This window comes from Patella vulgata, chromosome 9 (assembly GCF_932274485.2).
Source record: "Patella vulgata chromosome 9, xgPatVulg1.2, whole genome shotgun sequence".
In the NCBI taxonomy this organism is placed as follows: domain Eukaryota; kingdom Metazoa; phylum Mollusca; class Gastropoda; family Patellidae; genus Patella; species Patella vulgata.
In genome coordinates, this window is record NC_065887.2 from 3,411,480 (window position 1) to 3,426,781 (window position 15,302).

The following is a 15,302-nucleotide window of genomic DNA, read 5'->3' on the forward strand; positions in this document are numbered from 1 at the left end:
TAAGCACAATAACGTTATTATGCGTTCCAAGAAAAAACTTAAGCACAACTTCGTTCTTAAACATAGTCAATCTACGCACAAGTCCCAACCAAGGTATACGGCTTGCTTACCAACCTTAAGTCTGTTTCTGCTTCAAAAAGATGGCTGACCGTAGAGTTATTCGACGGCAATTCCGACACCTTTTGATACCAAAGAGACAATTACAAGACAGAGAAAATCCTTCTCCAGAAGAAATTTCAAATTAAGAATGCTATAGAAAATTTCGCTTCTATGCCTACCCTGAAACCATTTTATTTATTTGCCAATTAGTAAACAATAGGCTACAAACACACAGGCTACTTTAAGATCAGGCGCTCTCACAATTATTCAGTTAGTTTGTATGTGTCTGCGTTTTTTTTATCTTGTGGCACATTTTATATGTGTATAGGGGACATGTCAAATGCATCGAAATGAACCATTATATATGACAACCAAAGTTGTTTTTATGACGTTAAAGAGCATCGTAGTCACATGTAATTTATATCTTTAAAAACGGCTATAGTTACCATTTCATAGGATTAAAGGTCGACAATACGGACATATTAAAAATATCATATTAACTGAGCTGATAAGATCATTTTTTCCGGAGAAAAATACCCTGTACCTTTCCTAGAAATATCATTATCTTGTTCACTTTTAACGGATATATTTATCGGAGGCGGACTGAAAGGAGGGCGCATGGATCTATTGAGTTAGAGGTTTAGATACTTTGAAAGGTAAGACATACGTCTTTATGGTCGCACGTTTTTTTTAAATCTTGAATTGGAGAGAGAGAGAAAGAGAGAGAGAGAGAGAGAGAGAGAGAATTTTGGTTTCTCGGCAAAATTGTTTCTTCACTCTGCAGTCTATGGAGTCAAGTCTCACGTACTTATTGCACGAGAATATATAGTTATACATATAACCATATTGTGATGAGGTGTCGCTGTAACTTAAATGGCCAATTTCGTTTATATTTTGGAGAATAAAACTGCTTAATTTTGTGTTAAAAGCACTTAAAAGGCTCTACCTTAGGGCCGAGCAACTAACTCAATATACGTGATACGTTTTTACACAACTTAACCCCGCCAGTTTTCATCTGAAAATGGAGATCGTTGTCCCAAGTTGTATTATTATACTTTGTCTGGATAAAACAAGATTTATTTTATAAAAATAATTTGTTGGTGAAATTTAGCTTCGTTATCAAGTACAACACGTGGGTCATGAACTGTATAGACCTCTAAAGGAACCGCAATAGATTATCAGGTCACCCAACGAAAAAAAAATTGACCCGAAATCTTAAAAGGGTTACGTGGGTGGATAAGGTGAGACAAGTTAAATACACCGGTTGGCGCTTAAATTTCACACGTGCACGGATTTTGATTTCTGAGAGTTTGTTAAGATCGGGATTGTCCCTTTAAGTGAACGAATTGATGAAATAATAAAACTTAAAGAAGATAAAACATATTCAAGTTTAGGGAGTCTCAGTGGCAATGTAAATATTGAAAGGGGAAACCGACTATCACAAACAGGATGTGTGACCTAACTAAACGATTTAAATCAGATGGTATTTCTTTTATTTTGTTTCCGATGTACTCTTAGTTTGTATCGATGTACTCTATTCAAATGAAATTGCAAGGGTTTTTCGTCCTATCCGAACGTCTAGACACAACTCCTTGCCAAGCCCTATTTCCTGTACAAATGACAGGGGCTCCAACTAATCTTTATTAAAGGGTCCTTCGTCTCGACAATAACTAAGGTATCGTGTTGATGAGACATTAACCATATGTTAGTCTCAAAATAACCCACTATTGTGTTGATGATACATTAACCATAGGTTAGTCTCAAAATAACCAAAGTATTGTGTTGATGATACATTAACCATATGTTAGTCTTAAAATAACATAAAATAAGTATTGTGTTGATGAGACATTAACCATATGTTAGTTTCAAAATAACCAAGTATTGTGATGATGATACATTAACCATATGTTAGTCTCAAAATAACCAGGGTATTGTATTAATGAAACATTAACCATATGTTAGTCCCAAAATAACTAAACTTTTGTGTTGATGAGACATTAACCATATGTTAGTCTCAAAATAACCAAGGGTATTGTGTTCATGATACATTAATCATATGTTAGTCTCAAAATAACCAAGTATCATGTTGATGATACATTAACCATATGTTAGTCTCAATATTGTCTTGACGAGACGTTTAACCCCGTTCCAGTTCCTGTCACATTGGACATGTTTATATAAGAGCCCTGGCATGTGCAGATGACCTCACTTTAATTACGCCAACAAGAAAGACCCTACAAGAATTACTTAACATTGCAGAGTCTTACTCTAATGAATACGATGTCAAATTTAACTCCGACAAAAGTAAGCTTCTAATATTTAGACATAATAAAAAACCTGATACAAATACAAATATTAATATCTTCACTTCAGAATTACATTTAAGTAATCTAATCTTTTTCGATCAAACCAAAACAAATATAGACGACTATAGATTCAATGTAACTTTAAATGTATTTAAAAGTGTCTCGCCACGGATTAAACATACATTATGCAAGAGTTCAATCTGTCTATTGCAGGTCTTTCTTTAGGCCTGAAATGTTATCTAAATTATTAAATAGACATTAATTAACCTATCCAAACCATAATCAACCCTAGATGGCATCGCTAGCCTGCGATCTTTAGTGAATTGTGAGCCGATTTACTGCATAACTTTCCTTCACGATTTAACGATTAAATAGATAATCGTGACTATGCTGTTTATCGTACCGACTTTAGTAATGATGATCAAGGCTATGCGGAAATTTCAATCGCTTTGTTCTCGGTTCATAGTGGATCAAATTGAATGAAATTTTCAGCAAATTGCCTTTACATTATCTAGTTTTTAACTATTATAGTGAGAACTGCCAACCCGTTATCGAATCTCCCATGATGTGTCTTTAAGTATGAACTATTTAAAACTTTTTGTATGCCATTATATGGATGTCAACTGTAGAACCTAACTAACAAATCTACCGAGAAATTTTACTGTGCCTGGTGCAAAAGTGTAAGACGTATATTTTATATTCCATATAGAACTCATAATTTCCTATTACATTTGATTTGTAAATATGAAATGTATAAGAATGTCTTCTGTTCAATGAAAAAAAAACCTGAAATAATAAGTAGGATGGTAAAAGTCACCACTAACAAATATAAAGTTAATGACCTGCAAACTGCTGCGGTTATAAATGACATGTTATTTATGAAACATTCTCATGAAGTCTGTGATAAAGAACAAATAAATGAGATTATAGAGTATTTATGTACAAAATAACACAATTTAATTTAAATTTATGAAACTTTAAATTATTGTAAATTTTATTATTAGTATTACTACTATTATTATTATTAATAGTATTATCGCACCTGTCCTTCTCTATGTATACACTTGTGTATGAAATAAATATATTATTATTATTATTATTATTATTATTATAAATACGAAATTCTACGTATGGATTAAAAAGATATCAAAATTAACATAATGAATGTCTATTAAAATAATGAATGACTATTAAAATTAACATAATGAATGACTATTAAAATTAACATAATGAATGTCTATTAAAATAATGAATGACTATTAAAATTAACATATTGAATGACTATTAAAATTAACATAATGAATGACTATTAACATAATGAATGACTATTAAAATTTACATAATAAATGACTATTAAAACTTGCATAATGAATGGCTATCAAAAATTAACACAACGAATGTTTTTTAAACATTTACATAACGAATGACTATTAACATTTACATGAATGAATATCAAAAATTAACATAATGAATGAATACTAAAACTACATAATGAATGACTATCAAAAATTAACATATTATTATTATTATTTACATAACGAATGACTATTAAAATTTACATAATGAATGACTATTATTATTTACATAATAAATGACTTGTAAAATTAACATAATGAATGACTATTAAAACTACATAATAAATGACTAGAAAAATTAACATAATGATTGACTATTAAAACTACATAATAAATGACTAGTAAAGTTTACATAATGAATGACTTGTAAAATTTACATAACGAATGACTATCAAAATACTAAAATTACATAATAAATGACTAGTAAATTTTACATGGCTATATGACCATTGAAATTTGATAAATGAATAACTATTAAAGTTTATATAATGAATATTAAAATTTACCTAAATAACTATTGAAATTTGTTGAATGAATATCCAAAGAGAGAAAAATGAGTTTAAAGTCAACCCGACACAAACTTGGTCATTTCGTTACTAACATGTGGTTCAATTTTATTGAAAAAAAATATATGGGTCTTTAGCAGTGGGATAAAACCGGAAGACCCGGATATAACCCACGAGGTTGGACAGGCGACCCTAAGTCACTTTTCTGAATGACAGACCCCATGATCTAAAGCGCACGCGTTATATAATTATGCCAATCTATATACAGGTCAGAGCCGCCTGTCTAACCTCGTAGGTTTTCTCCGGGTCCTCCGGTTTCCCCCCACTGCTAAAGACCCGTACGCGCAAGCGAATTATTGAAATTAAACTAAACCATATGTTCGTCCCGAAATGACCTACTTTGTGTCGAGTGGACGGTAAACCTCATTTCTCTCTCTCTTATATACAGGTCACATGTATATGGAATACAATTACTGCTTTTTAATGAGCGACGTTTCCACTAGGCTTGTGTACTCTCTCTATATATAAAAATCCCCCACAGTGTTCTGTTGGTGTCACTTTAAAGCCTTGACAGAGGATGGACGGATGGGCCATGACCTATCTATTGCTAAAAATATAACCGTTGCAATATATCCGGTTATAGTTTCAATAGTGATACATCTATAATCATTTCAACGACCCGCATATTGAGGTAACGTAATTCTTATTGTATAAGACAGGCCTAGTGTATTCACACATTTATTAGTTACTTGTAAGTAGTTTTATTCTGACGGATATGATGGTCGTTTCAATGGAGGATTAATACGCAAAGTTTCGTCCAAAAATATAAAATCAATATTTAGGAAAAAACATCAGTAGCACGTTATCACCATGTTGTATTTTTCCACGTTATATTTCATTAAGTGTAAAACTTGGTTTTATTTACTGGATGGCCTGGTGTAAAACCTGATTCTATTAAATATGACAAGGGTAAAACTTGGTTCTATTAACAGGACTGATGTAAAATAAGGTCCTATTTACAGAACTGGTGTAAAATAAGGTTCTATTTACTGTATGGCCTGGTGTAAAATAAGGTTCTAATAACAGGACTTGTAAAAAAAGGGTTGTGTTTTCAGGCGGAAAACGGGAAAGGAGGTTCGGTGTTGATGATAGAAGAGGAACAGGTCAAACGGATCTATTTTTGTGAAGTTGTGATTCTCCAATACCGATCAACATGGGGTAAGTTAATATTTCTCGGTTTGTTTGGGTGTTTTTTCCTAAACAACTAAATATTTGTCCTGAAACAGAAACTTCTCGGTAATTATTTCCTGGTGAATAAATTTAACCTTCACTCACGGACCAATTTGAAAAACATCGAGTTAAATCCCGGTTTACAAAAATATGAGAACTCGTATTAATCCGGGACAAACGAGATAGATAGGATGAGGGAGATAACAATCTGATTTAAATACAGATCTATATTTCGTTTCGTTTTTTTATACTTCCGATGGCCTACACTACATGGAGATCTGACAAGTTGTACCGGAAGGTCGTGTCAGGGGTCGTACCAGCGGCTTTTGATGCTATGGCATCAGAAATTAATTAATCAATCAGCGTTGACGTTTCTAGTGGTTTACCTACAGTTCCATGCATGGCACGCCAAGAAGTCTCCGTAACAGACCGTTTCATTGACTAATCCCTCACTTCAACCAAAACGCCGGTAATATAACAACTTTTTCAGATTCTAGTGTAGTAGAGACAAGTAAAACAAAATTTTGAACTATAAAAAACGAAACGAAATAGGATCTGTGTTTTAATCCGATTGATGAAGATACACTGTAAAAAATATCCATTTTTTATGTGGCCGAATTCCGTAATTTAACACCCTTTTTCTGTTAATCGATGGATTTTTTGGAGAAATTGTGTTAATTGTCTGAATTATTTCTTCAAATTACTTGTTTTATGTATTTCTGTGGAATATTCAGTATTAAACAGGAAATTTCCGTGAAATTTAGGGATAAAATGTTTTATTCCCTTCTATAACGGACTTAATTCTGTTATTTTACGGAATAAACGGTGGAATGACAAGGAAGTTCCGTGAAATTTAGGGATAAAATGTTTTATTCCGTTCTGTAATGGACTTAATTCTGTTGTTTTACGGGATAAACGGTGCAACGATAAATAATCGTATACATATATAATCATTCCTAATAATCATCATGTTATAGTATTCATTTCAATTTATTAACCATAATATGAAGAATCATATTTTGTAACGTTTGGTATATTAATTGACATGTATATCTAATTTCCATTATTTATAAGATCTATAAAGTGTATTGTTATTCATCATACGGTAATCAGATTGTAAGTATTTTCATAAATATGTAAAAGTATGTTTTAATGCTGCGGGTGTTAAGGTTGTAATATCTGGTAATCAAGCACGCTAAAGTCCGGATAGTACAACCGGTTGGCCAGTGTAAGTCGGTTTGTCTCTATGGCAGAGTCTGCATACCTGCGAATTGATAATACCGCAAACTTACATATGAAAGCCTCCAACCACTGACGAGTAGCGGTTTGTGATACCTTGCTCTCGATTCTTATAATAGCGAAAAGAGGTTACGTTTAAAAAAAATTATTTGCGATATCACTTCGGTGGAAGCGGACGTTAAATAAAGCTATTTCACGCACGCGTATAAAGTCAATGGTTAATTCAATGAAATTTTTATCACCTTCATGGTCAGGAAACAAAATTTACCAGGATTTTTTTTTCTGTATTTGAAAATGGAATTTATGTTAATTGAAGGAATTTCTGTAAATTACAGGAAAAACAAATACGGATAAAATTTTCCTGGTAATTTTTGTTTCCGGAATTTTTTACGTTTTTTCACGGAAATTTTTGTTACAGTGTAGAAACTACTTTATTTCGCGACTATAAAATAGTACAATTTTATTTTACGATTCGCTTTTGAATAGGGTTCTTCAGCAATGGGAGCAAACCCTACTTATTGTCACGTACCAGTCTAGAATCCAATGATAATAATAATAATGAATTAATGAATTAATTACAATAATATGGTTGTTAAAATTACGATATTGCCACTATTAAACATACATTATGCGAGAGCTAAATCTGCCTATTGCAAGTCTTTCCTTAGGCCTGAAATGTTTTCTAAATTATTAATTATATATTAATTAACTTATCCAGGCCATAATCAACTATCGATGGCATCGGATTTCTCCGATATTAAATAGATTAGAACAGTTCAACCTAGAGCTTGGCGATATCCCTGGAAACAGATATCGCGATATTGTTTGAAAATATCGCGATATAATCACTATATAATTATTTTATAAAATGTCAATAATTTCAGTTTATCACTGTGTATATATATATATATATATATATATATATATATATATATATATATATATATATATACCCTGCGGAGTATTCACTTGACACTTTCTAGTCAATATTAAAACTTGTTAGCATAAATAGAGTACCGAATTTACAAACAAAATTTAATGAGCTAGTTCAAACATAGATCTATCTATAGCTAAAAATATTGTTCTATGGTTTTTATTACAATTTTAATTCCCAGTATATTAATTATGATATTTTATATAAATTAAGAATATTTACATGAAGGAGGCACAAAAACAATTTTAAAAAGCTTGTGTTCTTCTTAAGCCGTGCATGTTTTTGTATAAACGGGTACGATCGGAATCACTGGATGCTATTCATTTACCATAGCAAACTCGTTTTTTCTCATTCAAGTGCTTGCCTTCTTGAAAATGCATAATACAATGCAAAAATACTAAATTATACTTTATAACGTAAGTACTATGGCAAAAAGTGTCAATTGATTTAGTCATATTTTTTTCCGGATCACGGACCGCCATGACACGTCCGACGCTGAATGATAATGAGTCTACAGGAACCCTCAATATACACGTAGTTGGCATTATTTATATTTCTGCTTTATTAAAATTTAATTCAATCTGAAAATAAATGATTTCTTTGGAAAATCAAAGCATCTATATAAACAATTTGTCAAGGAATTGAATAGAAGCAGGGATAATTCTAACGGTATTGGTCGGGTGGAAAAATGAGCGAGGAGTCACGTGACGTAAACAAAGCACTTTATTGGCATATTGCGAAATTCGTGCAAAGAATACTCAGGAGTTTATAACAGTATTTATTGCTATTTATTTATCATTAAACAATAAAATATCGTAAATAACATTAAAGGGAAGACATTTCTTTCAAAATTTATTTTAAATATCATCCAGAAAAATCAAAACCGCGATATTATGCGGTATGTTCGGTTTTTCGATATTTTTCTGAAGACGGTATTTTTGACGGTTTTTATTTCTGTGACGGTTTTATATATAGCTTCGAACAACCAGTAAGGTGGTTGAAATTATTGCACACGCCTTGTCAAACCTTCAAAGGCTAATATCTTCGCTCGCAATAGAGTAATTTGAATGAAATTTTCAAATTTAGCTCTAGCATAATGCATGTTTAACTAGGGTTTTGTTCGTACACCGTTTGTATTTACTGTGACTGTGAAAATAAAAATCCGATATGATTTATTTTTGACCCACAGGATAGAAACAGCCATGCTAGCTTTATCTAAGCTAAATCTACGCAACAAAATACGTGATGACGATTTCATTAACGTCATGAACCACGTGATCACACCTGGGCTTCTTCTGTTGGCTGCAACTGGAACGTATCTCACCCAATGGCTAGGTGAACCCATTCACTGCTGGACGCCTGCTGAATACAAAGAAGAAAAGAATTTTCAGAAATATGTGGACAGTTTTTGTTGGATAACGGAACTGTATAACGTTCCCATGGATACGGAACTACCGAAGCTAGAAGAAGACAGAAGAGAGAATCTGGTTGGTTTTTACAGATGGGTGTCAGTTTTACTTCTGCTTCAGGCGCTGATGTTTAAACTACCCAATGTCTTGTGGATGTCGTGGAAGGGAATGTCAGGTTGGTAGTAGTATTTGTTTGTGTTCTGGGGAGTTGGGTGGCCGAATGGTTAACGCGTGCCGACTTGCATCATAATTTCTGTCTTTGTGTCAAGTGGCGTGATCTCGATTTCCCGCTTGACCGTGACAAGGAGTAAGGATACCTGTCCAACCTCGTGGGTTTTCTCCGACTTCTTCCCACTGCTAGAGACCCCTACGTGCAAGCGAATTAATGCAATAAAATTGAACCATGTGTTAGTCCCGAAATTACCTGGTTTGTGTCGAACGGATGTTTGCATAATTCAAATGAAATGAAATGAAATGGGGTTTAACATCCCACTGGTCTGCTCCGACTGCGCTAATAAAGACGAGCATACGCAATATTAGGGAACATTTGTCCGGACTAAGGCCTACTCTTATACCGAATTCCCGCTGTCAGGGGATCTTTTACGTACACGCTAATGTGTACACGGGACCTTGGTTTTGCATTCGATCCAATAGACAAACGTTGTCCTTTGCCAGACCCTCTGTCCAAAGGGGGTGAGAGATCCGGAAAGTGTAGCATTTGGTTGTTGTCCAAACAGGAATGGATCCAGACAGAATTATTAAAATGGCGGAAGAAGGGGATATGGAGGAACAGGAACAGAGTGATTACGAAAACGATGATAAAACCGTGGAAAATACAACCAAGATGGAGACCATGCAGGTAGAAATACTTATCAAATCATTTATCTCAAGTCACTTGAAACTTTGATATCTCACCTGAATGTATTAGAATTTAATAGATTAAAATAGGATATCTATATTACATCATTATTATGTAAGAGCTAAATCTGCCGAATGTAGATCTTTCTTTAGGCCTGAAATGTTATATAAGCTATAAATGAACTCTCGATCCCCTCGGATGCTTGGGATTTTTATCGGATTTAAACACGATTGTAGGTTAATGACTTAATTATTAATTATAAAATGGATAATCGAGACTTTGTTTACTATAGTAACAACGGTAACAATGACAACCGAGTCTCTACTATTCTCCAAAACAGTCCTAACGTCGCTTAGAAGGCAGTAATTCTATTGAAATTTTCGACGCTCCCATTTCTTTATCGATTTTGAACATACAGTGTGCTATGAGGAAATCTTGCTTGGGCAATTCCAACTACCAAGGGATCATGTACGTGTACGCCAATGTGTACACGGGACCTCGTTTTTTTGTACCGTCCGAATGACTAGATACATGTCGGAAAATCTATTTAGCAAGAATAAATCTTCAGATTTCTCCGATATTAAATAGATTAGAACAGTTCAGCCATATTTTGATTTACGCTAAAAATGGATGAGCGAGACTTACCTTCGAACAACCAGTACAGGTCTTGTCAAACCTTCAAAGGCTAATATCTTCGTTCGCAATAGAGTAATTTGAATTAACTTTTGAAATTATTCATTTTACATTATCCATTTTCGAACTATTATAGCAAGAATAGCTAGCTCTTTATCTAAATCTTACGTAATGTATCTTTAATATAATGGGGAATAACCATAGATATGAATATGTTTACATAAAGGTTAAATTTAGGTGAGAGAGAGAGAGAATTATGTCCTGTTATCAATGGTTAAACCCACAATGATGTCATATATAACCATATTGTGAAATACATATGAGGTGTCGCTGTAACTTAAAGGACCAACCTCGATTATATTTTCGAGAATAAAACTACTTAATTTTGTGTTAAAAGCCCTTAAAATCCTCTACCTTAGCAACTAACTCAATATATGTGATACGTTTTCACACAACTTAAACCCGCCAATCTTCATCTGAAAAGAGAGAAATGGGGTTTAACATCCACTCGACACAAACTAGGTCATTTCGGGACTAACCCATGCTTCAAATTTATTTCGACAATTCGATTGCGCGTAGGGGTCTTTAGCAGTGGGAGGAAACCGGAGGACCCGGAGAAAACCCACCAGGTTGGAAAGGCGACCCTACTCCTTGTAATCGAAACCAAACCGGTTGACTCAACGACAGACTTTATGCTACAACGCCAACGTGCTGACCATTCGGCCACCCAACCCCCGCAAACCATAAGACACATAAGACACTGTTTTCAATTCATGCTAACATAATCCATATTTGGGTAATTCTCTGTATATCTGCACACCCGATGCTATCAGATATATAAATAATCAGAAATCACTCCGACCGTGCTTTCGATCCCTGGTGTATACGTATATGGCATGGTTTACTCCCAGAACTCCAGTTTCCGCCCACATGGTAGTCGCCTAAGACAATAAAGGGTCCCCTATGCTGAAAAGCCCGGAAACGCGATAGAGGCTATAGGTCTTATAGGTTTTAACAGATTTTGTTTAAAAAGTATGGATCCTTGAAATTAGATTTCGTCAAAGATCCTTGATCCTTTCGAATAAGCTCCCGTGTGGGGGTGTTCCATGCTTTGCTTGGCTATCTTTTCTCCATAGAGGACCTCGGACCCCGTTCACTTGTTTATTTGTTTCAATTGTAGAATGGGACCACACACGATTCTGTTAAAAAGGAAGACGAAAAGAAGAAAACAGATCAGAAAAAGAAGGATAGTAAAATAGAATCGTTGGCAGGTTTTATAGACCGAAGGTTAAAACTAACATCTAAAAGACGAAAACACAAACCTTGTAGCAGGTTTAATAAATCCTCAGGTAGTTTTCTCACCGATTTTTACCTGTGTGTAAAACTACTTTATCCCATCATCATCATTCTTCAGTTCGTTATGCTCTCCGAGTTCTTAAACATCAATTTCTTTAACTATGGCATCGATATTGCGGCTAAACAAACCGACTGGTCCTTCTGGGAAGACGATGAGGTCTTTCCTCGGATCGCCATGTGCGACTTCAACATCCGTCAGTTACAGAATGTCCAAACGTTCACCGTTCAATGCGTGCTAGCCATGAATATGTTTATAGAGAAGATATACGTTCTTCAGTGGGTCTGGTTGTACTTTCTACTGGTTATATCCATCATCGGGACCATCCAGTCTTTTCTTGACCAGCTCATGTTTTCCATGCATCATGAATTCATAAATAAATTCCTCACGATTGGACAGAAAATCGATTACTTCTGGCCGCCACGAAAACCTAAGAATCAACCAAAGAGCGATAAAAACTCCAAACGACCCAAAGAAATCTTCCAATATTTGTCTTCTAAGGAAAAGGAGAGAATTGCTGCATTAATTCAGCAGGATTCATTTCAGCGCATGTTTATTACCGATTATCTTCAAGCTGACGGCATCTTTATACTGAAGTGTATCCATAGAAACACAAGCAACATGGCCGTCATCGATATCATCTTCCGGTTGTTGGAGCATTTTATGGTGGAGAAGCGATTGGTACATGTTGATGACGACGACGATGAGTATTACGCGAAGTAACAATTCATCACGATTTACGCTGCTGCTACTTATATATATATATATACGCTTCCTAATTCCATTTATCAATATATAACAAAATTAGTAAACTGGATTTGAGTTGGTTTTACGAACGATGTAAATCAAAGGCCTATCCACCGAGTCTATCACCCGTCGGTGCAGAAAAATAAGACGTTAAACCGCATTTCTTTTATAATGTTTTAAAATATATAATTGCCTGTCTGAGCCAATTTGAGTCCATGACCAATTCGTGATTACCCCCCTTTAATATAATATTTAATTTTACCACCTAGTGCTCTCTTGTTAATGATCAATACTTAAACTTATCACATGTCTGTATAATAAGAATTATGTCCCCATAAAAAAGATGTTTTATATAAGATTTAGATAAGAACTGTCCGGTCTTGCTAAAATAGTTTAAAACAGATAATGATATTGACCAATCTGATTATAATACAGATCTATATATTTCGTTTCATGTTTTTATACTTTCGATGGCCTACACTACATGAAGATCTGACCGGTTGTTGCGATAGGTCACGTCACAGGTCATACGAGCGGCAAGTGAGCCTATGACGTCAGACATTTGATTAACCAATCAGCATTAGTGTTACGTTACTAGTGGATTACCCACAGTTCCGTGCAAAACGCGCCTAAAGCTCGCCGTAACAGACCGTTTCATTGGCTAATACCTCCTCACACTATTCAGAACACGTCAATGATAACAACTCTTCCAGATCCTAGTGTAGTACAGACAAGTAAAACGAAATTTTGAACTATAAAAAAGAAACGAAATAGGATCTGTATTTAAATCAGATTGGATATTGAATATATTGAAAATTACTTTATTCCAGGCGAAGTTATGAGGGTTTGAAGTTTTATCAAAAAGTAGCATAGATTGTTTATTATGTTAACAACAATATTTGACAATCAGGACTAAGTCTCGATTATCTATTTTATCGTTAAACTCTCAAATAGTCGAGGGGTTCTAATCGACTTAAAATTGGAGCCATCCGAAGTGAAATGAAACGAAATGGGGTTTAACCTCCTACTGTTCTGCTCCTATGCTGGGCTAATGAAGACGGGCATACGCCATACAGTGTGCTATGAGGGAAATATTGCCCGGGCAGCGGCACTATCGCCTACTCTTATATCGAATTCCAATTGCCAAGGGATCTTTTACGTGCTTTCCAATGTATACACGGGACCTCGGTTTTTCGTCTCATCCGAAGGACTAGACAGCTGTCATTGTCAGACCCTCCGTCCTGCGGAGCCATCCGATGTCCTAGAAAGTTGATTGTGGGCCATTATAGTCAGATTAAGCTTTTACATAATGTATCTTTTATCGATTTTTAATTGTTTTACCAGGTTTAGCTGTAATCAGACTATATTGGTTCTTATACGCCCACATTTTCATGTGGACGTATACAGTATTGTCGTCGCCCCTGTTCGTCCGTCCACAATTTGTTTGTGGACACTCTACAGGTCACAATTCTTATGCGATTTTGATGAAACTTGAAATATAGGTTTATCTCCAAAAGATCTCGGCTGCTTTCGATATTGGCATGTATCGGATCGAAACTTCATGGATTATGGCCCTTGTTTGTACGAAAAATCACGTTTTTAGCCTGTGGACCCTATAGAGGTCACAATTTTTATCCGATTTTGAAACCTGAACAGTAAGTTTATAACCCAAAGATCTCGGTTCCTTTCGATATTCGCGCATATCGGACCGTAACTTCCTGAATTATGGCCCCTGATTGTACGAAAAATCGCGTTTTTAGCTTGTTCTCTATCCATCTCTCGAAAATGTGGGCGTATCCTGCCTGGCAGCCGCTGGTTAATGTATCTTTAATCGATTTTTAATTGTTTTACATGATTTATATTTGTTGATATTTTTAATTGTTTCACATGATTTATATTTGTTGATATTTTTTATATTCCTGCATTTAATGGTGGCATTTGTTTGAGACACCCTCCCGTCTTGGAGGATCGGGAAGAGCCCCACAAGATAAAAAGCATTAGGCCCGTATTCATCATCTACATCCGGTACTATATATCTACATCCGATACTATATATCGACCGCTCATTATGTGATATGTTACCTAAATGGTGTATGTTTGATTGATTTAAATGAGACGGTATATTTGATTGAATTAAATAAAACAGTGTATTTGATTGATTTTATTAAAACAGTATATTTGATTGAGTTAAATACAACAGTTTATTTGATTGATTTAAATACAACAGCGTATTTGATTGATTTTAATAATACAGACCTGCAAAACATGTTTCACAACAACTTTTAAGTTCATTATATGCTCGGACTGGGCTAATGAAGCCGGGCATTTGCCAACAGTGTTCTATGAGGGAAGGGAAATCTTTGCCCTGACAGCAGCGCTACGGCCTACTCATATCGAATTTTAACTGTCAAGAGATCTTTAACGTGCACGCCAATGTATACGCGGTACTTCGGTTGTTCGTACAATCCGAACGACTAGACAGCTGTTATGTCCAAGTTCTCCTTCCAGCGCCACTGACAAGGGGGAAACCACGTCGGAAAATCCTGATGAACTTTCTCGGCCAATGCAGGGATCGAACACCCGACCTCTAGGCTAGCTAGCCAACGTCTTACCTACTTAGCCACCGTGGCA

At 34.9% G+C, this 15,302-nt stretch overlaps 1 protein-coding gene across 3 annotated transcripts; it reads left to right on the forward strand.

Annotated features, from left to right (window-relative positions):
• The first annotated feature begins 613 nt into the window (after positions 1 to 613).
• LOC126831572 (innexin-3) lies at positions 614 to 14,857 on the forward strand. Of its 3 annotated transcripts, none has more exons than XM_050562143.2 (5): positions 614 to 755; positions 5,382 to 5,484; positions 8,859 to 9,253; positions 9,816 to 9,937; positions 11,751 to 14,857. In XM_050562143.2, exons 2-5 carry the CDS (start codon positions 5,480 to 5,482, stop codon positions 12,645 to 12,647), a joined length of 1,419 nt encoding a protein of 472 aa, XP_050418100.1. In that variant the 5' UTR covers positions 614 to 755; positions 5,382 to 5,479; the 3' UTR covers positions 12,648 to 14,857. The 3 variants fall into 3 exon arrangements, with proteins under 3 accessions (XP_050418100.1, XP_050418099.1, XP_055959404.1); XM_050562142.2 differs by lacking the exon at positions 614 to 755 and adding an exon at positions 4,858 to 4,957; XM_056103429.1 differs by lacking the exon at positions 614 to 755 and having other exon boundaries at positions 5,030 to 5,484.
• Positions 14,858 to 15,302: the final 445 nt, after the last annotated feature.

What these genes read in the sequence shown, in the direction of transcription:
- LOC126831572 (XM_050562143.2), top strand. An exon ending in GTCGTGGAAGGGAATGTCAG is followed by an intron (nt 9,254 to 9,815) that starts GTTGGTAGTAGT and finishes TTGTCCAAACAG; the next exon opens with GAATGGATCCAGACAGAATT. An exon ending in CCAAGATGGAGACCATGCAG is followed by an intron (nt 9,938 to 11,750) that starts GTAGAAATACTT and finishes TTTCAATTGTAG; the next exon opens with AATGGGACCACACACGATTC.